Here is a 25014-nt window from a genome sequence, read left to right as displayed (position 1 = left end):
TCAATTTGGGCGCCTGAGATGTAAAGCTGTTTGAAGTGAGGTTGGCTTGGCCGTGCCTTCAGAAGAGCGTGCTCGTGGAAGGGACGGAAGAGAAGTGAGCGCCTTTGGAAAAGGCACGCTCAGATCTGCTTCTCTGCTCTTTACTGATAGTTAATAAACCCCTTTAGAGAATCAAGAGATCAAAGCTAGTAACCTCCCTGGGCCGTGGCATTCTGCCACCGAACGCCATGCTTTGTTTTTCTCTAGGGCGAGAGCCCCTAAGCTTGACTTATCTGTCTCTCATGGACCCTTTCATCCTGCAACCCATGGAGGGTAGACCTGGGTGACAAGAGGTGGATGGAGAGGTAGGGAGGAGAAATGAGCCCATCCTGTCTAAGCTCTAACAGCCTAGATGTTAACCTCCAGGGCTCAGAGAAACACCCAGTGTCCCAAGAGAAGTTGCTCTAATGCAGCACTCACTGGGACCCACCTTCCCTGAGACACGAATGGAGGGAACCCTTGGGTGCCCAGAAAGCCTGGCAAGCCCTGGGAGGGGGTGCAGTCACATTCCCTCTTCCAGAAATCATACCCCTTGTCCATTCGCCAAGTTTATGGCAGCTGTCACATTTGTATGAGTTCCAAGCAAAGAAGTGGGGCAGGGGGTCTAAAATAATCCGGGGAAGTCATTTGACATCTTTGAACTTTGGGTTTCCCATCTGCATAGTATGAATAGCAGTAACCTATCTGCTCACCTCATGGGGTGCTGTGGGGGATCAGAAGAGGAATTTGGTGTAGAATTGCTTCAAAGCCCATAAAGCGCTTAAGACAGATCAGAATTAGAGGATAAAAACCAGAGGGGAAATCTCGTTCTCTTGTGAGGCAGATGTACTCTAGTCCAACGCCCACACACGGTGGGCACCCATTTACCAAATGCCGTGAAAAAAAAAAAAAAAAAAAAAAAACCTCTTGCATTTGCTACCTAGAATCGTTGTCCTGCCTTATTTTTTCTGTTGTGTCAAAGTCTCGTGGGACCAGAATCTGTGTCTTGTGTCTCTTAGCCATTCCAATCCCTGTGCTCCACACTTGAGTCCACACCTCATAAGTGCTTGAGGACAGCACTGCCTTGTGCTGGAATATAGGAATGTATGGGAATCCCCAGACCCAGAAACCCACTCTCTCCCAAAAGGTAGACTCCTCTACCCCTACCTCCACCCCCACGTCTTCCCCCAAATTCACCCAACCGCTTCGTCATTCTTCTGAATCACCCCCTGTGTCTGGTTGCCTTGCTCCATCCCGGACACCACTAGCTGGACTCTGCCTCTTTTTTTAGCAGGCCTGATCACAACCACAGCATGATCTGGGTATAGGCCCCCAGCCTGTAAAGAGAGCCTCATTAACCTGTGAGTAGTGGTTACGAGCGTGGACTCTGGAGCCATACTGCCTAGATTCAAACTCCTGGTTTTGCCACCAGCTGGTTCTTCCATTTAAGACTGCCTACTCCATACATCTGTAAACGGGGATGTTATAAAATGGAGATAATGGTACGCACCTCACAGAGTTATCGTGCAGATCAAATGAGGAGTTATTGGCTTAAAATGATGCCTGGACCATCGCAAGTGCTACATAAATGTTAAATAAGTAGCCCTGTTTATAAAGGCAGCAGCTTCATAGCCCCTGCAGAGGGGCCTTCAATGACACCTGATCCCTTCTAAGCTCACTCACGTGTGCTTTCCTTCCAGAGCTGGGCCTCCAGAAGAGAGGATGCTGTCTGGTGCTGGGCTACATGGCCAAGGACAAGTTTCGGAGAATGAATGAAGGTCAGTGAGAACCTGCCCACACTCTTGGGGGTAAGGTGGAGGGTGAAATCCTCCCTGCAGCTGCCCTGCTGCTATGGTAGCAGGAAGAAGAACCTGGGACAGTGGGCAGAGCGGTTGGATTTCCATGAAGCTATTTATATAGTAATGTGGGGAAGAGTAGCTAATGCCTAAAACACAGCATGCTGATTGGTAAGCACGTTTCCTTCTGCTATCTTCCCTACTCCCTTTGTGCCCTCTACTTGTCTTCCTCTCTCCTTCCTACCTTTGTTCCCCAACCACTCACCCAGCACAATTAAATCTGCTTCTATTATCTTTTTTAATCCAGACCTCTCTACCTTTCTCTTCAATCATTCACATTTTTTGAATGCCTATTGAATAAACAGCACCTTACAGGGCACTTGGGAAAACAGTAAAGAATAAGGCAGAGCTTTTATTTTCATAGAACTTACAATTGGAAATCTGCTGTCTTTTCCAACTCCACTGGCCCTATCTCTCCCTCTTACTCATGGGCTGTTCTGCCTTCCTTTTGCTCTGGGTCTTTCCTCTGAGGCTTCACTGGGTCACAGAAGGCTCTAGGAAGGTATTGACATTGATGTGGAGGCTGGGAAGTAAAAGGGGGGCTGTCACTTGTGGGCCTGCTATAATAAAGAGCCAATCCCCTCATCCCCAGCCATCTGTCTCCGTGCAGCTAATAACCCTCTCCATCAGATGCCACAGACTGTTTGTCAGGATTCAAAAGTAGATAAACAATGGCTGGGGATGCCATTTATTCATTAAAGTCAGACAAATGAAGCCTTGGCTCCCCACCAGCCAGCTTGCCATGAGCTGGGCCCCTCCCCTCCCAAGGCCCAGAGCCCCTGGAGCCTCATTCCCATCCCAGGCATGGAGGAGGCAGCTCACCTGTACCATCTCTACCCCCAAAGTTATACCAAACTTCTGAGGCCCTCTTCCCATGCTCCCTTGCTGGCTCTTCTCCCAGCCCACGGTCCGTGACACCCACACCACCATGGTCTCCCCAGTCCTGATACCTTGCCAGCTGTAGGTTTGTTACCAGCACCCATCACGGTGACAGTTTGACAAGAGTTAGGCCAGCACAACTGAGTACAAGGAGAATCCCCTCCTGCGTTGTGCAGCCTGTGTAAGAAGGCAGCAGCATCAAGAAGGCACTTGTCGTTTGTAGGAGCCCCATGGCTGAGCATAGCCAGGGTTAGGGGCTGCATTGTCCGCATCCTGCCAGGTGGTCTTCCTCCCTGATTTGTCTCTTGCTCAGCCCACCTCCTCCCTCCCCAATACCACCTTTGTGAGAGTGCTAGCCCGTAACTTCTAATTTGTGGGAATTGACAGGGTGCCTCTGTCCGTAGTGCTGAATAGACACATTCTCTTGCTGGCAACGCTCATTAGAGAAGCTGAAAATGAGGTTCGCAGGGATTGGGGAAGCCAGAAAGTCAGGAGCTAGGCTGGATTAGAAACCTCAAGTTCCAAGTGTCTGACCCCAGCAGAGGGATAGTGACTCCAGATCCTGGGGCCTAAAAAGAATCATGCCACAAGGCTGATGAGCACACCCTACAACCTTTCATCAGTGGCTAAGGGAGGGGTATATTCGTCAGCCCAGGCTGCCGTAACAATATACTGAAGACTAGATGGCTTTAACCACAGAAACTTATTTCTTCACAGTTCTAGAGGCTGAAAGTCCAAGAGCAAGGTGGCAGCAGGGGGAGGTTCTGGTGAGAGCTCTCTGGCTGGCTTGCAGATGGCCACTTCTCACTGTACTCTCACTGGGGCACAGAGAGAGAGAGAACTGGATCTCTGGTGTCTCTTCTTATAAGAACACTAATCCTGTCTGATCAGGGCTCCACCCTTATGACTTGCTAAACCTTAATTATTTTTGTAAAGGCCCTGTCTCCAAATATATAGTCACATTGGAGGTTAGGGGCTTTAACACAGAAATGGCAGGGGGAACACGCAATTCATTATGTAGCAAGGGTTCTGAATGCATCTGCCATAGCAGAAAGGTATAATGATAATACTCTGAGCCAGGGATTTAAAAAGTGGTAGGATGGAACTGGAGACTGTTATGCTAAGTGAAATAAGTCATACAGAGAAAGACAGATACCATATGTTTTCACTCTTATGTGGATCCTGAGAAACTTAAAAGAACACCATGGGGGAGGGGAATGGAAAAAAAAGTTAGAGAGGGAGAGAGCCAAGCCATAAGAGACTCTTAAAAACTGAGAATAAAGGGGCGCCTGGGTGGCTCAGTCGGTTAAGCGTCCGACTTCGGCTCAGGTCACGATCTCGCGGTCCGTGAGTTCGAGCCCCGCGTCGGGCTCTGGGCTGATGGCTCAGAGCCTGGAGCCTGCTTCCGATTCTGTGTCTCCCTCTCTCTCTGACCCTCCCCCCTTCATGCTCTGTCTCTCTGTGTCTCAAAAATAAATAAACTTAAAAAAAACTGAGAATAAACTGAGGGTTGATGGGGGGTGGGTGGGTGGGTGGGAGGGAGGGGAGGGTGGGTGATGGGCATTGAGGAGGGCACCTGTTGGGATGAGCACTGGGTGTTGTATGGAAACCAATTTGACAATAAATTTCATATTAAAAAAATAAAAATAAAAATGGTAGGAAAAAATTTAATATTAAGTAGAGATTAGATACTGTTTAATTAAAAAGGGAAGGAAGGGAGTCAGAGGGGAGGACTACAGGAGGACTTGGAACCAAGACTAGGATCTGATTATTTCTGAGGACAGTTAGCTTTGCTGTCTGCAAAAACCAAACTAAGATGGCATTCTTAAAAATTTTTTATGTTTGTTTATTTTGAGAGAAAAAGACAGGGCACGAGCAGGGGAGGGGCAGAGAGAAAGGGAGAGAGAGAATCCCAAGCAGGCTCCGCACTGTCAGAGCAGAGCCTGATGCGGGGCTCTAACCCACAAACTGCGATATCGTGACCTGAGTCAAAATCAAGAGTTGGACGCTTAACCAGCTGAGCCACCCAGGTGCCCTGCAGATGGCATTTTAAAGAGATTTTTTCTTGTCAAAATGGGAAGATACCAAAACAGCGCCTCTTCTCTCTGAGCCCCTTCTCCAAACACATGCAATCCACCCAAATGTGTTATTCTTTTTCCCCTGGCTGTGGTGGACTTGGTTAAGAATGAGCAATCCCAGGTACCTTACCCCTGCCAAAACCCTCCCCCTAGTGAAGATTAATTGGGAATAAAGCAAGTTATTCAGAAAGAGGGAGGGAATAGAGGCATTAGCCAATGGGTAACAGAGCAGCTAACTCCCTACCCTGCCTCCCCCTTTGCCTGTCGTTCTCACCCCTCCCAACTTCCCCAACACAGACATTCGTGCACATACACACAGCCACACACAGTAGCTGCTGCTGCTGCTGCTGCTGCTGCTGCTGGGTAAACAAGGAGACAAAGGGGTGGCAAGCAAGCTAAGCCACCGCATATGATGAGTTCCACATCTCAACAACAAATAGACCAGATGGGAGGAGGGTGAGACAGTGGGGAGATGCAGGCTATGGACTGGCTTTGGCTCTGGAGGGTGGGAGGCATGGAAGAAGAGGAGAAAGGAACTGCGGGGGAGGCAGAGGCTCCTCTGCTCCCCATCGCAGCCAGTCTTGTTACCCCAAGTGCCACATTATGCATGTTCTCTGTCTCTAAAAGGCGCATGCCCAAACTCCAGCACGTCTGCGGATAAGAAAAGGCATCAGCAAGCATGGGGAGCTGTTTTATGGTTTATAATTATCTTGTACCAATACTCAAAATAATTATAACTTCCACCTATTAATAATTGAACTGGAATCGCAGCCATGACATAGATCAAGAAACAGAAATCGCTGTCCACACCTAGGTATAAATTGAACAATTGGTAAAATGGTAAAAAATAATTTTCTCCCAGATGCTGGAATTAGTGAGATATTGGAACAATTAGCTGCTTCTCCCATTAAAGATAAGGTGGTGATCATAATATTTCCAATTTAGAATAAATATAAAAGACCTACTTGTTCCGTATTAAAGCATATTTGTTCTGTTTTAGCAGTATCTAATAGGGTGTCTGTCACTGGAAGAGAAGTGGTCTCCTATTTCATCTGTCTCCTTGTTAATTTGGTATCTTTTTATCTCCTTCTTCCTCTTCCCTCCCCCTACTCCTTGCTACAGTCTAAAAAATAATAATAATAATAATAATAGCTTGAGAAGGAGCAAGAGAAAAAATAATGAATGAACAGGAGTTTTATAGATCTGGGGTTTATCATCAGCTAGAGTAATCGCAATTGGTGCTGTTAAACTACACAAAGCAATAAAAAGAAAACACTATTCAAAGATCGTTTAAGGAGGCATGTGATAGTCAATGAGAGGTTTGCTCTATTTGGGAGCGCTTAATAGCTTCTCGGGTAGAATCTGCAGCATTTGGTGGGTAATGTGTTGGGGGGGGAGGGGTGTGTGTGTTCTTTCCTGTTTGGACTCAACACATCTGAGGCATCACATGGAGACACAAACAAAATTCAGTGAAGGGCAGACGAGAGAGGAGGAAATAAAGACAGATTAGGCGTAAGAATATCAGGTGTGTTCGACATAATTGTCTTCATGTGATTAAGCACATGGTGCTTTAAATAGGAACTGCTGGAAAGAGATCATTTATTTATTCATCAAAAGTTCATTGAACACCTACCATAAAAATAATACCAATTGGTATAATAAATGCCAGACACTGTTCTAAGCACTGGAGCTTTCACAGGAAATAAGACATCATCCCTGCCCTCAAGGAGCCCACAGTTCAAACACACAGGTACCTCCCCATGTTATTGTCACCTTCATAAAGAAATCCTTCCGGACTGCCTTACCTAAATTAGATGCCCCTCTTCCCCCACCATTATGCTCCATCGTGGCAACCGGCTTATTTATTTTGTGGCACTTACTCTAATTGGGGATTATTGATTAGGCTGTCTGTCCCATCTAAGAGTTAGGCAAAGATGTTCCTCGCCTACCCGTGGGCCTTTGCCCAGTGTCTCACACATAAGGAGTAGTCCATCAATTGTAATGTAACTAATGAATCAGTGCCCTGACTGACAACAGAGGGATACACGAAGTCATCCACAGGTGTAAGGTGGGTCTTGAGAAAGAGCCACCAGGCAGAGCAAATTGACATGGAGCTTTCCACAAAATGAGTGTCCTAAGTCTTACCTCTCAGCTCTCCTCCTATTCTGGTACAATAGCCCGTTACTGGTGGCCAGGGTCCGGGCAGGTCAGCCGAGGGGAGGTCCCCACAGGTGGTCTCCCTCCTCTCTGCACCAGCTCTCCATCCTCTCCCCATCTACTGCTGGGCCACATCCTCGGGGCATCTCTAGACAGATATGCCCACCAAATCTGCAAAGGGAACTGTTCCCACTGTTTCCTTATCCCACACCCCTGACACACACACACACACACACACACACACACACACACACACACACACACCTGTAGTCCCTTCCCTTTTCCTGGCTCTTCTCAAAACTGGCTCTCTCCAGTTTTCCTGGAGATCCCAGCCAGAACCACTCACCTTGTCAATGCACATTGCCTACCCAGGGTTGACACTATTCATAGGCAGGATAGAAAGCTTTCACATGGCATCTGCTGAGGGGCGCTGCCTGCCTCTTGAAAAGCTTGGTATTCCTCTGTGTTAGAACTTCAACAACCCTAGAGTTATAGGGCGACCACCAACTCAGGGAGGCCCAGGATCGTTGAGTGGCTTGCCTAGGCTCAATGGGAAGTTGCCGGAAGAGCCAGGACCACATTCCGGGTCTCCTGACATCCAGCCCAGTGCTCTTGGAATTCCAAAAGAGGAGGCTCGGGCCATGAACAGAAGGGAAGCCCCTAACGCTTTAACTTGGTTTGGTTTTCAGGGCAGCTGAAGATACAGAGAAAGTGGGAGGGGCTGGGGGAAGGGGGGCAGAACACAGAAGTCTCCAGGTGGTGTGGGAGGAAATCAGGAAAGGCCAGGACTGAGAGACGTAGACCAGGGAAGATCATTTCTAAGGAACCAGAAAACTCTATTAGCCCCTAGGACTCTTGAGAAGGGGAAATGAGGAAGAGGATGTTTAATGGAGAAGAAAGGAGACAGCAAAGTCCTGGCCTTCCTTCCTGCCAGTTTTCTGAGGCCAAGGTGCGCCTGCGCGGGAGGCCCTGCCTCCTCCCCACAGGCGCACCCTCTGCGGCGCACAGCTGGCAGGGCGGGGGTTTTCCAGGACTTTCCGCAGTGACCGATTGCTTCTCCCAGCTCAGTGAAGGGAAAGCAGAAATGCCTCCTAGCGCTGTCGTTTTCATCTTCCTAGGAAGAAACAAATGCAAGTGATTAGCAAAGGCAGCTTCTGTTCACTGGAGACCTCTGGGCCCCTGGGGAGGGGCTCGAACCCCCGGGAAGGAGAAAGCCGGTCCCACAGATGGAGGCCCCCTACAGGCTCATGCGTGCCCTGCAGCTCCTGGGCTGCGCCGTCCTCCTAGTCCAGACTCAACGCAAACACACCTCCACCACGATGCCCTCTGCCCGTCCTCACCTCTCACCCATGCGCGGGGGTGGGAACTCCGGGAGGATGGGAGCCCAGGAGTCTTCAGCAGCTCTCTGAACTATCTGTGCCGGCATGGAGTCTATCCTTTCTTTCCGCACCCCTGTTCCCCAGTTCACAGAAATTTGCCTAAAATACCCCCTGTTTCCTGTCTCTCCCTTAACAGAGTTGGTAAGAAAAAGAGGTGCCCCCATCAGTGTAGTAGAAGGCGCACCTAAACATACGGAGCCAGCTGTGTGACCTTGGGCAAGTCCCTGAACATCCAGATGTCAACCTTCTCGTGTATGAAAGTGAATAATGTTGGATATGATCATCGCTAAGCCTTTGAAATGCGACGATTCAAAAAAAAAAAAATCTATCTTGGCTCCCAGCATGCTGCGCACACCCTATTCTCACCACTCACCCCCTAATTTTAAATGCTCTGGTCACCAAAGGAACCAGGACCAGGGTATTGATGGGCTGGCTTTGCTCAGCTGCCTCAGAAGGCAGACCTGTGTTTCTTTTTCCTGTCTGTTCTCTGAGAGTGAATTCAGGCCCATGTCAGCTGTGCCCTGGGTGGCAATGAGGCAGTCAAGCAGGCCTACAGGATAGTCTGCACTTTTTTTTTCAGAACAGAGGGGCAGCAGGACCCTGGCCCAGGGACCTGATCTAGTGGAGAATGGGTCTGATGACTTCTGAACCCCTGCCGCTCTGGCTGGTGCAGCCACGGCAGGCTGGCTTATGCTGAGGCCCCACAGCTTCCAGAGACTATTCTTTCACTGCCTGCAAGAGCCCCCAGGATGTTGGCTAATACTGTCATTTTGTTCGTTGGGGCTTTTGGGTGCATTTTTTCTTATTTCATTTTTCTTACTGATGTGTTTTCTTCCACTGGGGCTGCAAAGCTGGTTATTTGTATAACGTTCCTGTTTATTATTTATGGCAAGACGCAGATTTCCAGGGCACTTTATGATTGTTACTTAATTCACTTGGCATTTTGGAACAAGAGACTCGCCATTGCCATCCTCCTTCCGTGACCTGATGGAGAATTCCAGAGACTTTTCTGGGTCCCATGCCTCCAGCCACCATTCCTACTGGGAAACCTGCTTATCTAAGGTGGTCCTTGGCCACAGACCCTGCCCAGCTCCTTTCTAAACTTCCTTTTCCTTGGGGCACCTGGGTGGCTCAGTCGGTTAAGCCTCTGACTTCAGCTCAGGTCATGATCTTGTGGTTTGTGGGTTGGAGCCCTACGTCAGGCTCTGTGCTGACAGCTTGGAGCCTGGAGCCTGCTTCAGGTTCTGTGTCTCCCTCTCTCTCTCTACTCCTCTCTCTCTCTCAAAAATAAATAAATGTTAAAAAAAATGTTCTTAACTTCCTTTTCCCTCATCCACATCCAGTTCTCAGCAAGACCTAGAAATGTCACCTCCCAAATGTCTCTTGAGTCCAACCACCTGTGTTCACCTCCCGGCCACTGCCCTTGTCCCCATCACCACTGTTCCTCACTGGACTACTGAAGCGCTCTCCTAGCAGATTCCTTGCACCCACTATGCCCCCGCCTTCCCCCTCAATTCGTTTTCCACACTTCAGCCAGAGCAATATTTCAAAATGCAAATCTGATGTCACAGTCCTCTTGAAAACATGTGAATGGCTTTGTATTGCTTTTAGAAAAAATGTCAAAATCTTCAGCATATTTTACAAGGCTATAAATGATCCAGTCCTCATCTTTGTCCCCTTAACACTGTACCCCAGACACATCAGCCTCTTTCAGCTCCTCAAACAGGAATGGCCCGTCTGCTACAAGGCCTCTGTCTCTACTGGTCCTTCTTAGCTCAGTCTGTACATATAAGTTCTTATTGCCATTATTTAACTAATACTTGTCTTCCCTACCCTTCCCTTAATCTGTAAGCTCCGTTGGGTCTCCACTACATCCCAGGACCCTAGCATAACGTTTGTACAGCATAGACATTGAAGGAAGAGCGAGGGAAGTAACCTTCTCCGCCCCTGGTCGGTGGCTCCCAAGATGCTGGGACTGAGTGATCTGAGAATCAGGGACCCCTAGAAGAAACATTACAGATCACGTGAGGAGGAGGAAACTGAGACTCAGGAAAGTCATGTGACTTGCCCTGAGTATCTCAGCCTGCAAGCGATAGAGCCAAGACTTGAACCCAGGCTTCTGACCCTAGGTGGGGTCCTCCTGTCTCTTTACCATGCTGAGTCTTGGAAGTCGGGGAGTCACAGGGCTGGGTGGACCAATCAGGGAAGTCTGCCCACAAAATATGGGTTGAGGCTGTGTTTTGAAAGAGACGAGAAGCAAAGAGAAAAGGAAGGGGAGTAGGTTCTTTGATGTGGACATGATGCAGAGAGAGTAGAGCCATCGCCCCCTGTGAGCCCAGCACTGTGCCTGGCTTAGGAACCTCAGAGAGGCTGGACACAGCCCCGTCCTCAGGAACTTTGCCCGCCCCTTGGGGGAGACTGCATATATTTCATACCAAGCTGCTACTGCGGTTGTTTTGTTTTCGTTTTTCCTTTCAGCGTTGTGGTTAGTATGCTTGCTGGCTAAGCACTGTAGCTGGGGAGTCAGAAGAATCTAGATTCTAATCCCAGGCATGGTCAGAGCAGTTTAGAACCATATCATCTGAGGTGCTCAAGGCCAGAAGGGACCAAAGATCACCCAGTCCACACCCCCTTCTGATGGTCGGTATCCCCGCCAAGTACCAATGCACAGGAACACTTGTGAATGCTGTGGTGCTGTGCGCTCCCTTAGTCACCAGTGCCTCGCCCTGTGCTAGGTAGGCCCTCGGTGTGTAATGACACAATTCCTGCCTCCAAGGATATCGCGGCAATTAACATACAATGGCACAATTGCTGTAACCAGCTATGCACAGGAGGAGATAAAGGGAATCCAGTCAAACTCTAGGCCAAGTGAGTACTGCCCAGGAGCGCCCTCATACTTGTTTTGTGAGGCCATTGCAACCTATGTTTGCATCCCTCCAGAGAGGGAAAACTTGCTGTCTACCAAGCCCATGGGCACCTCCTCGGCCAGGCTCTCACAAAGGGCTTCAACCCCTTCAACCCCCGAACATCTACAGTTTATCATCTAACTGCACTGATGGCCATGGAACCAAGTGACTTAGGTGACAGCCACTGGCAAAATCCTGGGGTCTCACCCTCTGCGCACTGTGTCCTGAGGGGGCTTCCTTCCTTCTCTCTGCCTCCCTTCCCTCCATCCTCAGTGAGCTCCAAAAGCTTCATCCCTGAATGCCAAGACCCTCCCTCCACCCCTCTCCCTAGGGTGAAAGAGTCTGAATAAATGAGCGTGCTTAATGGCCTGCGGTGCCATAAAGTTTTTAGAGCTGTGTGCTGGAATGAGCAAGTTCAGGCTGAGATGAATTATCCACGGCTCTTATCAAAGGAGAGTCAATAAAAACCTGAAGGAGCTTGCCCCATCTCCGTGGAGTGGCCACGTCACGTCCCTGGGTCCTGCGTTCTGGAAATAATAATCGGACGGACGCATTTTTCCCCCTTGTTCCATCTGCTTTCTTCCCTGTGCCTTTCCTTCTCAAATGTATTAGTTTCTATGGAAACTGTGTTGTTACTGGTATAGGAGGAGTTTAATGACATTCAGAAGTACCAAATCAAGTCCATTTATATAATGGTTTGAAATACACATAATGGCCTATGGAATATAGGACACGGCGACAGTTTCAGTAACTGCGTACAGAGTGTGGGATAAATAGAGCAATGTAATACTCCCCACCTCCAAGTCAAATGTGCCAGGAATAACCACTATTCTTCATACTAAAGAACAGCACTTCTCAACCATTATTCACGAACGAATCTCAAACACTATACCAAGCTGTTCTCCTCTCCCTGAGGAAGGACGGTGGCTGGACACTGGGGACTCTGCACCCAGAGCTTTGACCGGAGCAGGTACAGAGGAGGGAGTCTGACCTCAAGGAAGAGAGGAGGGGAGGAGCCATTCTGCAATGGGATCCTTGGGCCCCGCCCCCTGGCCTGCCCCCTGGACTACATTCCTCCCCCATCTATTCCTCTGGCTCGTTTCTGTCTGATTCAGAGAAGATTTATCAGGCACCTGCTGTGTGCCGAGTGCTGTGGGAGACGTGGAGATGAATGACAGAGAGAGGATGCCTCATCTTAGCTCAGGTTCAGCCAGCCACAGGCCCTGAGCAAGGTCTTGCCTACAATGGTCCATCTGGGAGGTCCAGAGAGTGTCAGAAGGATGACAGGGAATCGACACGGGAAAGGGAGGGCATCCAACACAGGCGGTCTCATCAAGCCGGCTACTAGACTGGGTGGCTGGAGTCCACCCCCAGTGGGAATGCCAGAGAAGGGAGGTGGCATTTACACCTCAAATTTGGACCACCCAAAGAGTGAGGAATGGGTCTGCTAGCTCCTGTCAGTAACTGGTTGTGACCTGTTGGGGTGGGTTTATAAATTCCCTGGCACTTCTGGCCTGCCCTCCATGAGGCCGAGTGTCCTCTGGCTTAAGAGAGACCTCAGGTTGCCGATACCGGGGATTAGCAGTTAGCCTTCGGGCACTAAAGTGGTCAAGAGTCAGGAATACGGCAAGGGAGGCAGGCCGTCTGACACAGTTGGCTGCAGCTCTCGGAGAATTTTGAGTCCAGTGGGGAGACAGGCATATAATAAAATAGCAGAAGGCAGGGTGATGGGAGAGCTATGGAAGTATATGGGCGATATGTTCTTAGAGCAGAGAGGTGGGGCAAGCCACTGGTTCTGACTTGAGTAATACTGGGGGACCCTGAGAAATCAGGAGAAGGGTGGGGAGCTAATCTACAGAGACACAGGGAGGCACTTACACACACTTACATCGTGTAATCCTCATCACATCACAAAGTAGGTATGTTATCTCCATTTTGAGCATAAACAGAGGCTCAGAAAGATTAAGTCATCTACCCAAAGGCATCCAGCTATTACCTGGTGAAGCTAAAACTCAGACCCTGGTCTTCTTATCTCCGCTCTGCCTCAGGTAGCTTTGTGTATTTGGGAGATGAGGGTGGGGTGACTCCCTCCATCACCATGACCGAGCGCCTGTCATGGACCCGTGTAGACTTCTCCCTCATGGCCACTGACCACTGTCTCCCATATCTCCCTGCGTTACGCTGCCCATGGAGACCCCCCATCAGCCATCAGGGCGCCCCTCTAACCCTGCCTCAGATATAGGCTGGACTGACTACACCTAACACTGAGTGAATTGTCTGGAATTCACTGCCTTAGGGGTGTAGGAAGGAGGAGAGAAAGCATGGGGAGGGGGTACCTCAGTTATGGTGGCTCCACAAGCATGCTTTCCACCCTGTCCTCAGCCTCTCCTCTCCCAGCCCTGCTCTAAAGCCCATGCCTTCAGAAAGAGGAAGAGGGACCAGTCATACACATTTCCCTGGAGCATGGTAATAGGTTTTCCATGAAAACCAGGCTCCATGGTTAAATAAGCGGGGGCGGGGCGGGGCGGGGAGAAGCTGGGTCAGCCCCCACTAAACAGGTCCATCCTACAGAACGCATCAGAGATTTTAATATGCCAAAGGGCACAGGGAACCACTGAAAGGGGTATATGGTTCGCAGAGTTTCCCAAACTTGTTTGACTACAAAACGGTTTTCCTTAGAGCGTGTTTTAGGACTAATGTTCCTTGGAATCCATTTTGGGAAATGATGGTTTAAGGCCCAGATCTGCCGCCAACTTGTGTGAGTTTTGTCAGATAGGCAAAACTCAAGCCTGCCTTGTGAGGACCAGAAAAATAGCACATTGTAAAGTACAATACAAATAAGATGGTGCTCCTATTTCTTTACATGAAACAAACACATTCAGTTTCCCAGAGAACATTTCATCACAAGTCAAACAGTCAACAAATAAATGTTTTTAAAAGTAAGTTTGGTTCCTGACTAGGTGTGTGGCCTTGACCTTGATCTCTCTTGACCTAGGCTTTCTCATCTGCAAAATGGGCATACGCGTGATGCTCATACAGGTTCTTTGAGAAAGCACAAAGCACCACAAGATGCAAGGCATTACTACGAGAGTTCCAGGCTAAAACCCTCAATTCAGTCCCATTTTGCTGAGATCAAAACAGGGAGTGTGCGGGGGGAGGGAGCTGGCTGGTGGGAGAAATAACAATGGCAATAATTTTCATCCATATTTATGATGTTAGGAGCCTTGTATGAGCATGTCGCTGAGGGGAGAAAATGAATATTTCATGAGTAAACACTAAATGTAGTATTAAGATAAAATGGACGGAAAGACCCCAACTTAACCTCTGCAACCAGGTTCAACTGGGGAGGTCACTGCAGGCCGTGTGACTGGGCTCCAGGGAGCAGGGCAGTTGGTCAGGAGGAAAGAGCTCAGTCTCTCAGCATAGATGGGGAGCTGTCCCCCGTGACTGGCGGAGATAATCCTGCTCTGGGACGCAGAAGAGCCAATGCCCACACATGTACCAGCTGAGTAGCCTTGAACAAGTTACCATAACCATTCTCCTCCAGGTTCACACTATAAAATGGGGATGATAAGATCAGCCTTGCGTGTCTGTGAGGTCTCAATCCAAGCCCAGCTGTTTGGAAGAGGGCTTTATAATGCACACAGGTGGGAAGTGTTATTCATTTATTCACTCAGCAGACATTTATTGAACACCTACTATGCGCCAGTCGCCGCCACGGCCGCTTATTTATCATTTGCTGTGTGCCATGCACCGTGTTCATCATTTTATACACATCACCTCACTTATCGTCACGGCCATCTGAGAGGTATCTGTTACTACTCCCATTTTCCACATAAGGAAACGAAACTCTGGAAGGATAAATAACTTGCCCAAAGCTGGATAGCTAGTCAATGGCAGAGTCCAGAGCTGTATGAAGCCAAAGCCCTTTATTCTACATTAAATGGCCCGTCCTTGTCCATACTGCTTCTGCAGAGTCAGTGGGGCGCCCTGCCTCCACCTCCAGCCAGCTCTTCCCTGTTCTGTCCATGCTTTGTGCTTCTTATCGCTAGTGCTGCTTCCTCACCCAAAGAGGAAAGCCTCGCGGTGCCCTCTTTTGGCTCCCCAGGATACCCTCCCTTTGTTTTCTGTCCCCACTCTCTTCTCCCAGCCTCTGTCTGATGGTCTGTCCTCCATAATACAGTCACCCTGGGGTGTTCATTTCCATCCCCATCCAATAGGACTTTAGCCTCTCAAGCCCCTGGACAGCCTGTATGTCTTATCTGTGCGACCCATTGGGTGGTGTGAACATGAAACACATCCTACCCGTGAAACACCCTTAGAAGATGGAGGAAAGACATCAGATGGGGCAGTGCCGGGATTAAACCTAGCCAGATCTTCCCTGGCCCTCTCTGCCCACCGCACAGCACGAGGACATGACCATCTCTGCAAATCTCCTCCCTCCGGGGCAGTTCCATGTTATCTTGCCTCATTCTTTCTCCAGAGATGAAGAGATTGTTTTAAACCTGCCGCCCCACCCGCTCTGCTCCTGGCTTCCAACGCCATTAAGTTTCATTATAACAAATAAACACCACAATGACATTTATAAGTTACCACTGAGCACAGAAGCACAAATATGAAGCAGATAAACTGCATTTGATCCAAATAATTACTGCAGGCAATATCGGGCTTAGTCTGAGCTGGCAGCCGGGTACCGAGTAATTTATTAGATTGCGTAAGGCAATGTTGCACGTTGAGTTTTTCATTATTGCGTCCCTTCCCCTCTCCGTGGTCTAAATAGGTTAGGGGAGTTTAGACAGTGCATGGCCAAACAAAGACAGACTTTGCTCAAGCAGATCAAGGCTGGGAATTCCAGCCAAGTGTCCGGGCATGGCTGCTTCCCAACCAACGTGGCACTTAAGAGAGAAGAGAGGGTTTAGGATTATCGTGATAGTGTCAGCCAAGGGCAGTTCCCCGTGTGTACTCCCCACCCACTGGCCCAGATACAAAAAGAGGCCCCACGAGGGAGTAAATGGAAGGATGGATGGAGCCCCCAGGACACCAAGCCTAGGTTCCTGCTGGGTTCCTTTGTGCTCAGCCAAAGACCCTCTCTACCAAAAGGCCCTCCGTAGCTCTGGGCAGCCTCAGACCCCAGTCCCAGACCTCTCCTGCAATAAATAAAGGGAAGGAAGCAGTCTGCCAGCCAACTCTGCAAAACAAAGCAATGAGAGCTGGCTGCCGGCAGCCACCTCCCTGCCAAACCCAAACTCATAAAGTTTGATTCAAGGGGTTACAATGCCTCCTATTCAGAGTCCCTCCTGCCCCATTCCCCCAGCCTTAGTAAATTACCCAATAAGCAGCAAGGACCTGTAGTTATTGTGTAGTTAAATGGTATTTGCCCAGTAAATCCTGAGCAGAGTACTAACGGTGATATACAGTAACTAATTACGGACATGAATTCTCTCCCCAAGACGCCAAGTGTTACCAAATATTGTTGCATTTAGGGGAAGAGGCCTGAGAGCGCCTCTGTTCCCTCTAGCGCAGCCGGGAGTAACTCTTCTATTAGAGGAGCTGCTGCACTCCTGGCTGGAAAATAGGGATGTCCTGGGGGCAGGCGGGAATGGGGCCTGGGAAAAAACTCCCATTCGCTGCCCCTGATCCCATGCCCCAGCAGAAGGGCCTCTCCGGGCAGCAGCTGGTCCTCCTTGGGCGGTCTCAGAACAGATAAGAGGCTCAGCACTATGGTGTCGCAAAGGCCAGAGCCCCCAGCCATGCAGGGAATGGAAGTCATTATTCACCCAGCCCAGGACTCAGCAAGAAAGCTAGTGTAGGGGGTGGGCCTCTGCAAAAAAGCTTCTGAATGGGGATGCAGCAGGGTAGGATCAAAAATGCCCGGTGCCTCTGCCTAGCTGTGGACGACTCTTGCCCTGAATTATTGCTCGTGGACCTGATCTCAGCCCCAGGGGTGCCCGGGAGTATCAGAGGTTTCTCTGGCTGATTGTGGTCTGCAGGTGGGGCAAAGCCTGTGCCCGAGGCAAGAAGCAGATGTCCTGTCAGGTTCCTGTCTGTTTTTGGAGCACAGCTGGGGGCAGCTGGAGGACAGAGTACAGCCAGTCTCTGCTTTCTGAAGAGGAAACTAACTACACAGCTCAAGCGCTCTCTTGTGCTTACGGGGAACTATCGAGTAAACAAAGGCCCAGAGCCGGAGTCTGCCAGCTCCAGCACAAGCTGTGACCTTGGACAGGTTACTTAACCTCTCCGAGCTTCTGTTTCCTAGTCCATACAATAGAAGAGATTCTCCCTATCTCTGAGGACTGTGGATGTGAAAACGGCCAGGCTGGAGCTGGGGTTACCCCTCCAAGGAGCCGGTTCCATCCTTCTGGCCACCAGCTCATCTTCTGAGATGGGCTCAGTGACCCAGACTAAGCCTGCTAGGCACTAAGCAGAGCCCTCAGCCCAGCCTGGGTGCCCCAGCAGCGTGCACAGACTCTGTCCCTCCTCTCAAGGTGATCACAGCACAAAATCCTTGACCAGCGTTTCCACTGAAGCAGTCAAAGACTGGTGCAATCGTTGCAAATTTGTTTTGTTTCACGTGTTGTTTGCGGACACGTTTTCAGGGTTGAAACAAATGATCCGAGGGGCTCCTGGGTGGCGCAGTCGGTTTAGCGTCCGACTTCAGCCAGGTCACGATCTCGCGGTCCGTGAGTTCAAGCCCCGCGTCGGGCTCTGGGCTGATGGCTCGGAGCCTGGAGCCTGTTTCCGATTCTGTGTCTCCCTCTCTCTCTGCCCCTCCCCCATTTATGCTCTGTCTCTCTCTGTCCCAAAAATAAATAAAAACGTTGAAAAAAAAATTTTTTTTAAAAAGAAACAAATGATCCGAGCCCTTGCCAGGGTCACAGTTAGGTGGTGACTGAAGAGGCCGAGTGAGGTGGACACGGGCTGGGTTGGGAGGCATATACTTGCTGTGGAACATGGGGCCAGCCGCGCTGTGAGCCTTGGCATTCAAGTCTCTCCATCAGGACGGAGGGACAGACATTAGAACCTTCTCCACAGGAGGTCGTGAGGGCAGATTGAGTAAAATCACATATGTGAAGTTCTTTGTGAAGTAGAAAGTATACACAAGAGTTAGCCGTGGTTAATATCCCAAACCAACCAGAAGAGGACACCCAGAATCCCAGAGCAGCGAGAACAAGAATCACTTTTTTAATTAGGACACATATAGAGTCAGCTCTCAATTATCTGTTGGCAAATTGTCCCCATTCCTGGCAAATGCTATCACCAAGATTGCTCAACGAAGTCTTCTGTTAACATTTCACAGCTTCTTATTTTGCTCTTATTTGCATGAGTCCCAAAGGGAATGAAAGTCCTTTAAAGGCAAAATCAGTTAATATCCCCGCCCCCTTCTAGGGAAGGTGTTGAGCCATAAACACAGCGACCCAGGGGAGGATGGAGTATGGCCAGACTCTAGCTGAGAGCCAGAACCAGAGGTGATGTTCTGCACCCAGCTGAGCAGGTGGTGGGAGGGAGCTCCGTCCCTGGGTTTTGTTTTGTTTTGTTGAGTATTAAAACTTCCCAGACATCAAACACATCCATATTCAAACGTGAATACCAAAACGCATTCCAAAGTTGAAAATGAATGTTACTTAGGATTATTCATTATTTTGGAATGTCCATCATTTTTGGAGTATTCACACCCTTGCTCCTCTCCATTAACGAAGATAATTACGAGTTGATTGTATTTGGGCTCCAAGACGGGAGAAATTCAGGACATTGCGATTTACTCCCTGTTGGGAACGACACCGGAAGCCATGAGAAGATTTGTCTATAAACACCGGGTCTGAGTTGTGGTTGCCAATGCAAAGCGGCATAAAAGTAGCTCATCCTTAGTCAGGTAAGCATCCGACTCTTGATCACGGGATCCTAAGTTCGAGCCCCAGATTGGACTCCGGTACTGGGTGTGACGCCCGCTTTAAAAAAAAAATGTAAAACGTAGCTCATACTTCAAGACCAGACTGCATTATCCACACAGTGCACCCTAGCTTTTGTACCTGTCGGTGGCAAACAGCCATGCTGCACTACATGAGACACCTGGAGACCACCAGAACTGCACAGGACCTTCTGATTCCTTGAGCACGTCACAGAGGGACCTTGGGGTCCACTGCAAGGGGGCCAAGGGGCTGGACTCAGTCCCCCCCGCCCCGCTTCACCCAGCCTGTCTCCGCCCACTTCACACACTGGCGCTCCATATGAGATCCCACTGGCAAAGGATACCATGCACTGAAAAAAAAAAAGACACTGTGAAAACCACTGGCTTCATCCAATGCCCTCACCGAGCCGTGAAGGAAACCCTAGTGCGCCCAGAGAGAAACAGCAGCCAGATCAAGGCAATACAATGACAGCCAAAAACAGAAAGAACCCCGTTCCCCTGACCCTGCGCTGTTTGCATTGAACAGAGCCTCCCAAATATTCACCAAAACCCACCTGCGGCAGGATTACCCAGGAAGGGGGGAAAATGCAGACTCCTTGGCCTAGCTTAGATCTGCTGTCCCTGCATTTCTGGCTTGGAACCCAGGAAACTGCATTTTCAGCAAATTCCCCAGGTGATTCTTAGGCATAGGAGACTTTTAGAACAATTTCCCACTGGCAAGGTCTATACCAGGATAAAATGGTTGTTTTAAGATGTTTGTTTTAAAAAAAACGAGGGGGGGAAATGAGGTTTAAGGACACGGATCTTCCTCAAACAGACCAAGTGTCCTTGGGAGATTTGCTTTTACTTCCACATGCCTCGGTTTTATTCTTCTTCAGCCGTGGGTCCTCCCCACTCAAAAATAAGACTTTGATGGGGCGCCTGGGTGGCGCAGTCGGTTAAGCGTCCGACTTCAGCCAGGTCACGATCTCGCGGTCCGTGAGTTCGAGCCCCGCGTCGGGCTCTGGGCTGATGGCTCAGAGCCTGGAGCCTGTTTCCGATTCTGTGTCTTCCTCTCTCTCTGCCCCTCCCCCGTTCATGCTCTGTCTCTCTCTGTCCCAAAAATAAAAAAAAAAAATTAAAAAAAAAAAAAAAAGTTGGAAAAAAAAATAAGACTTTGGATAAACCAGAACAAAGAGCCTTCCTTCCGGCTGAAAGGGAGGGACCTAATACACTGAGTCTAAATCCTACATTTTACACGTGGGGAGTCTTAGAGAAAGGAAGTATCAGGCCTGAGGGCACACAGCTAAGAAGCAGCACAGGCAGCACCCGATGGTACCTTCTGAGCCTGGGTGCTCACCAAGAGGACAGCTTCCTGTGTCTTTACAGTATCTCTTCTAAAAGGGAACAGAGAGGGGTGCCTGGGTGGCTCAGTTGGATAAGCGTAGACTCTTAATTTCAGCTCAGGTCATGACCTCACGGTTCGTGAGTTCGAACCCCACATCGGCCTCTGCACTCAAAGCACAGAGCCTGCTTGGGACTCTCTCCCTCGCTCTCTGCCCCTCCCCTGCTCACTCTCTGTCTCTCAATAATAAATAAACTTTAAAAATATTTTAAAAACATAGGGTGCCTGGGTGGCTCAGTCGGTTGAGCGGCCGACTTCAGCTCAGGTCATGATCTCACAGTTCGTGAGTTCGAGCCCCGTGTCGGGTTCTGTGCTGACAGCTCGGCGCTCAGAGCCTGCTTTGGATTCTGTGTGTGTGTGTGTGTGTGTGTGTGTGTGTCTCCCTCTGCTCCTCCCTACTCACACTCTGTGTCTCTCTCTGCCTCTCAAAAATAAACATTTTTTAAAATTTTTGAAAAAATTAAAAAATAAAAGGGAACAGAGATGGTGAACATCTTGGGGTTAGTCAGTCCACAGCCCTGCCTCCCAGTGGTTCCCACACTGATATGCCCTAAGAGGGTAACCATACGAACTCAGTCTGCCCAAGGCCCAAGGCCTACAATTGCTTTCAAGCTAATGACCTAGCTCTGTCCTGCTCTTCAGCATCACCTCCTTTCTCTCATGCTGCTCCTCCCCTCCCCTAACAGTGGTGTAGAGAGCACATACTCCTGAACATATAAGTGCCTGAGGCTCAGAGAAAGAAAGGGGCTTAGCCTGGGCCCCATGGTCAGCCTGCAGCAAGCCTGAGACAGCATCCAGGCCTCCAGCTTTCATGGGCTGCCTGGAGCGTCTCCCCTCTATAGTGTATACCCTCCCCCCACCGTCACCACCACAGCCCACACAACTCTGCCCTTCCCATCTCGGTCAGACTCTGGGCTGACCGCAGGCAGGGATGGATGGGCTCCTTCATAGGTACCGATGCACCAGTATTTCCAGCAGCACTTATCAGCGTCTTCTTGGCATCCAGAACTTGGCTGAATGGATTGAGGATTATCTCTCCCTGCCACTAATGAGGACAGTGCAGGCTCTGGCCCGGGCCACGGGCTGATAATCAGTAGGCGAAGGATTTATAGTGACTTTGGAGTCACCCTGCCTCGGCCAGCCCCATTGCTCTTCATTAAAGACCCATGCTGTCCAGGACAACCTTGGCGGATTGTGCATCCTGACGAGAGGTGTGTGAGACCGGGAGAATCGCTGGCAAACCGGGCTGCCCCAGCTCAGACAAGGAGCGAGGGCAGGAAAGCGTGGCCTCCGAATTTCTGCCCCACATCCAGCCCTGGGAAGAGCAGTCTGGCTGTCCTGTGCAAGCCCAAATAAAAATCCAGGCAGTTTCTGGAACGTGTGTGATATTGGCAAGCTTCTCCTCACCCATGTGTCCAAATCAAGCTACTAGTGGCTGCAAATGATAATGTTGAGGGTGAAAGTGTTTTCAAGTCCCTCTCCCAGCAGAGAGGTCTAGAAGACACAATGGAGAGATGTCCCCCCGCCCCTTCCACCCCTGCCTTGTTCTTCCGGCTTCCCTGTTTGTATTTCCAGTCCCAATCCAAGGGAAGATAGGGTTGGGTGACCTCTTGCCATCCCAACAGGGCTCTAAGCCTATGCAAAGCTGATAGGAGTTAACTGTACCACCCAAGCCAGCTGTGCCCAAGACACCCAGCCTGGAGTAACCATGTCCCTCTTAGACAGCCACGTCAACATTCATAACTCTCCGTATCTGGAGATGAACTCCCAGGTCAACACCAAAAGGTGAGGACCCATTGTAGAACCACGTCTCTACTGCCTGAGCCATGTAAGTGCTCAGTAAGCGTGAGTTATTCACACCAGCTTCCCCCGGACCCACGGACCCAATTATACCCAGGACACCTTCTCCTGATGATTCAGGGCCCTTCTCCATCAACATATTTACAGTTGAACTCACTGCCCCCCAACACGCTTCCCCTCCTGATACAGAAATGGTTCCACAAGTAAGTCATCTGTTCCCCCTTCCCACCTGTCCTACAGGCCAGGGGGAGGGACGCCTTTATGCCCCCACGTCTCTCATCCACTGTCATCCAAGTGACTCCTAAATCCACTTGCTAATTTCCACGGACACAGCTTTAGCCTGAGCTCTGTTGACAGCAAAATCTTCCTGATCAGGCTTCCCATCTTCAGATTATCCTCCTTCATCCACCCTACTCGCTGTCACCACTGTGATCTTCCTAAAACTCAGATCTGAGCATGTGGGTCAGAACCCTTTGATGATTTCGCATCAAGTGCCAACTTCTTAGCATGCATTGGAGGGCCTACACAGTCAGACCTACCATGATTCCCTAGACATGCGTCCTGCTGAACACCTGACATGCCCACGTGCTATGCACCCATCCTACAGGTTCGTAGTGATGGAAGCGGCTCTGTTGTGGAAGGCGTGGAGGGCTCTGGGCTCTTCACACATATCGTCCTGTTTAATTCTCACAAACAACCCAGCAAGCACTGGTTACTATTCCGATGGGGAAACTCGGGTTCAGAGGGCCTGAGGAACGTGCCCAGGGACACTCTGCAATGGCGGAGCCAGAGATCAAGACAAAACCATGCAGCCTCAGCTCTTATTCTCTGAGCACGTTTTCTTTCTTTCTTTCTTTCTTTCTTTCTTTCTTTCTCTCTTTCTTTTGAGAGAGAGAGCGTGAGCATGAGTGGGAGGGGGGCAGAGGGAGAGAGAAAGAGAATCCCAAGCAGGCTCCACACTCTTAGTGCAGAGCCCAACGCGGGGCTTGAACTCATGAACCGAAAGATCATGACCTGAGCCAAAACCAAGAGTCAGAGGCTTAACTGACTGAGCCACCCAGGCGTCCCATCCCTGAGCCCGTTCTGACCTCCATGCTCTATTCGTGCTGTTTCCGATCCCAGGAAACATTTCCTTCTTGCCCTCATCTCATTTACCCTTCGAGGCCACTTCAGAAGCCAAGCCTTCTGTGACTCGTTCCCTCCTTCCCTCAGAAGGAACAACGTTCCTTCCTCGGGACTTTACACCTCACTTTCAGCACTGACTGTGTAGCGTCGGTTATTCCGGTCCGTTGTGCACCTGTTTGTCTCCCCCGGGCTCTAAGCTCCTTGTCACAGAAAATACGTCAGTCCCCACTCTGCATCCCCGCACCCAGCCAGAGGCCTTGGAGACACGGGGACCTGCCCCTGCCTGTGGTCGGCACCATCAAAGGTACCGTTCCACTCTCCCTAACAACCAGCTTAATTAGTCAGTGGGCTCAGACATAACCCCATCACCCCTAGTCCTCTCCCCGGAGTAGGACATGACAAGGCATTCTGGAAACTTCCCAGAATTCATTCTCCTGCATCAGGAGCTGGTCCTGTGCTGAAGTCCAAGACTTGGGCTTCCAGATGTGATCTATCTTGCCCTGGCCCCTTCCCACTCTGCCTGGCATTATTTCGTTACCAGCTAGGGGCCTCTGAGCTGGCTCCTTCCTCCTCTTCAGGGAAGAAGATTTCTGCTGGCTTCTGGGGATGGGGGCGGTTTCCTTTCATCTCCTATGAAGCAATTTGCATCCTCCAGGCTAGGAGAAAGCTGGCGATAAATATCCCCAGTACAAGTATGCTGAAAGCCTTCCCCAATTGGTCACTAATAGCAGAGCAGACGGCAACATTTGAGCCTTTTCTGCATGGCTGACCAGGCAGCTCCATGAGACTGACGTTGGCTGGGACCATGGCAATGACAGAGCTACAGGAGGCCCCAAATGCTCTCTCTCACCTGCATGACTCATGGGAAGAAGCAGATTCTAATCAGTCCAACTTCAGATTTGCAGAGCCTCCCTTCCCAGCTCTGGGATCCTTCACTCCAGGTGCTGTGTGGCTCCACTTTTGACAGTCCTGGGCTCGTGGATGGTGAGGCAAAGAAGAGCAACCCTTTATGAAACACCTGAGTGTGCCAGGATCATTTACACATGAGTCCTCTCCTCATGGCAGCTTTGCAAAGTAGGCATGTCACTTCCATTTTCCAGATGAGGAAACTGAGGCTGGGAGTGGGTGAGAAATGGGGCCCAGATCATAATGCTAGTGACGGGGACAGAGTTCCTTCCCTGGCTTGCCTGTCCCTGTGTTCTTTCCACTATCCGAGACCCAGGCCCTGGCAGGTACTCAAAAAAGCAGGTCCCTGAAGTTACTCATCACTCATGCTTTTCCTTGCACGTTTCTCCTAACCCAGAATGACACCTGTCCTCCACTGCATTCCCTATTATCATGATTCCTCCTCCAGGAAGCCTCTAGGTTTCCTCCCTCCAGCCCTCGTGCTTGCAGTAGGCCTTTCTCAACCCCAAAGAACTTTATGTGACCTCGCGAGGAGACTGAGCACTTCCTGCCTTGCAGCCTCGTGGCTTGTGGCAAATGTGGCCATCCACACACTCGCAGTAAGTTTTTGCAGAATGTCC

General features: G+C 49.9%; 1 protein-coding gene across 5 annotated transcripts in view; it reads left to right on the top strand.

Annotated features, from left to right (window-relative positions):
* KIRREL3 (kirre like nephrin family adhesion molecule 3) overlaps nucleotides 1–25014 on the top strand; it is a 553211-nt gene that overhangs the window by 425777 nt on the left and 102420 nt on the right. For all 5 annotated transcript variants that reach the window (XM_023239293.2, XM_023239292.2, XM_023239294.2 and 2 more), the window contains exon 3: nucleotides 1719–1796. In XM_023239293.2, coding sequence (XP_023095061.1) covers nucleotides 1719–1796 — 78 coding nt within the window. The remainder of the gene's footprint in view (nucleotides 1–1718; nucleotides 1797–25014) is intronic.

The sequence above is a fragment of the Felis catus genome, chromosome D1, assembly GCF_018350175.1.
Source record: "Felis catus isolate Fca126 chromosome D1, F.catus_Fca126_mat1.0, whole genome shotgun sequence".
NCBI lineage: Eukaryota > Metazoa > Chordata > Mammalia > Carnivora > Felidae > Felis > Felis catus.
Note: the sequence above shows the minus strand (reverse complement) of the source record. Positions and strands in the feature narration are given on the sequence as shown.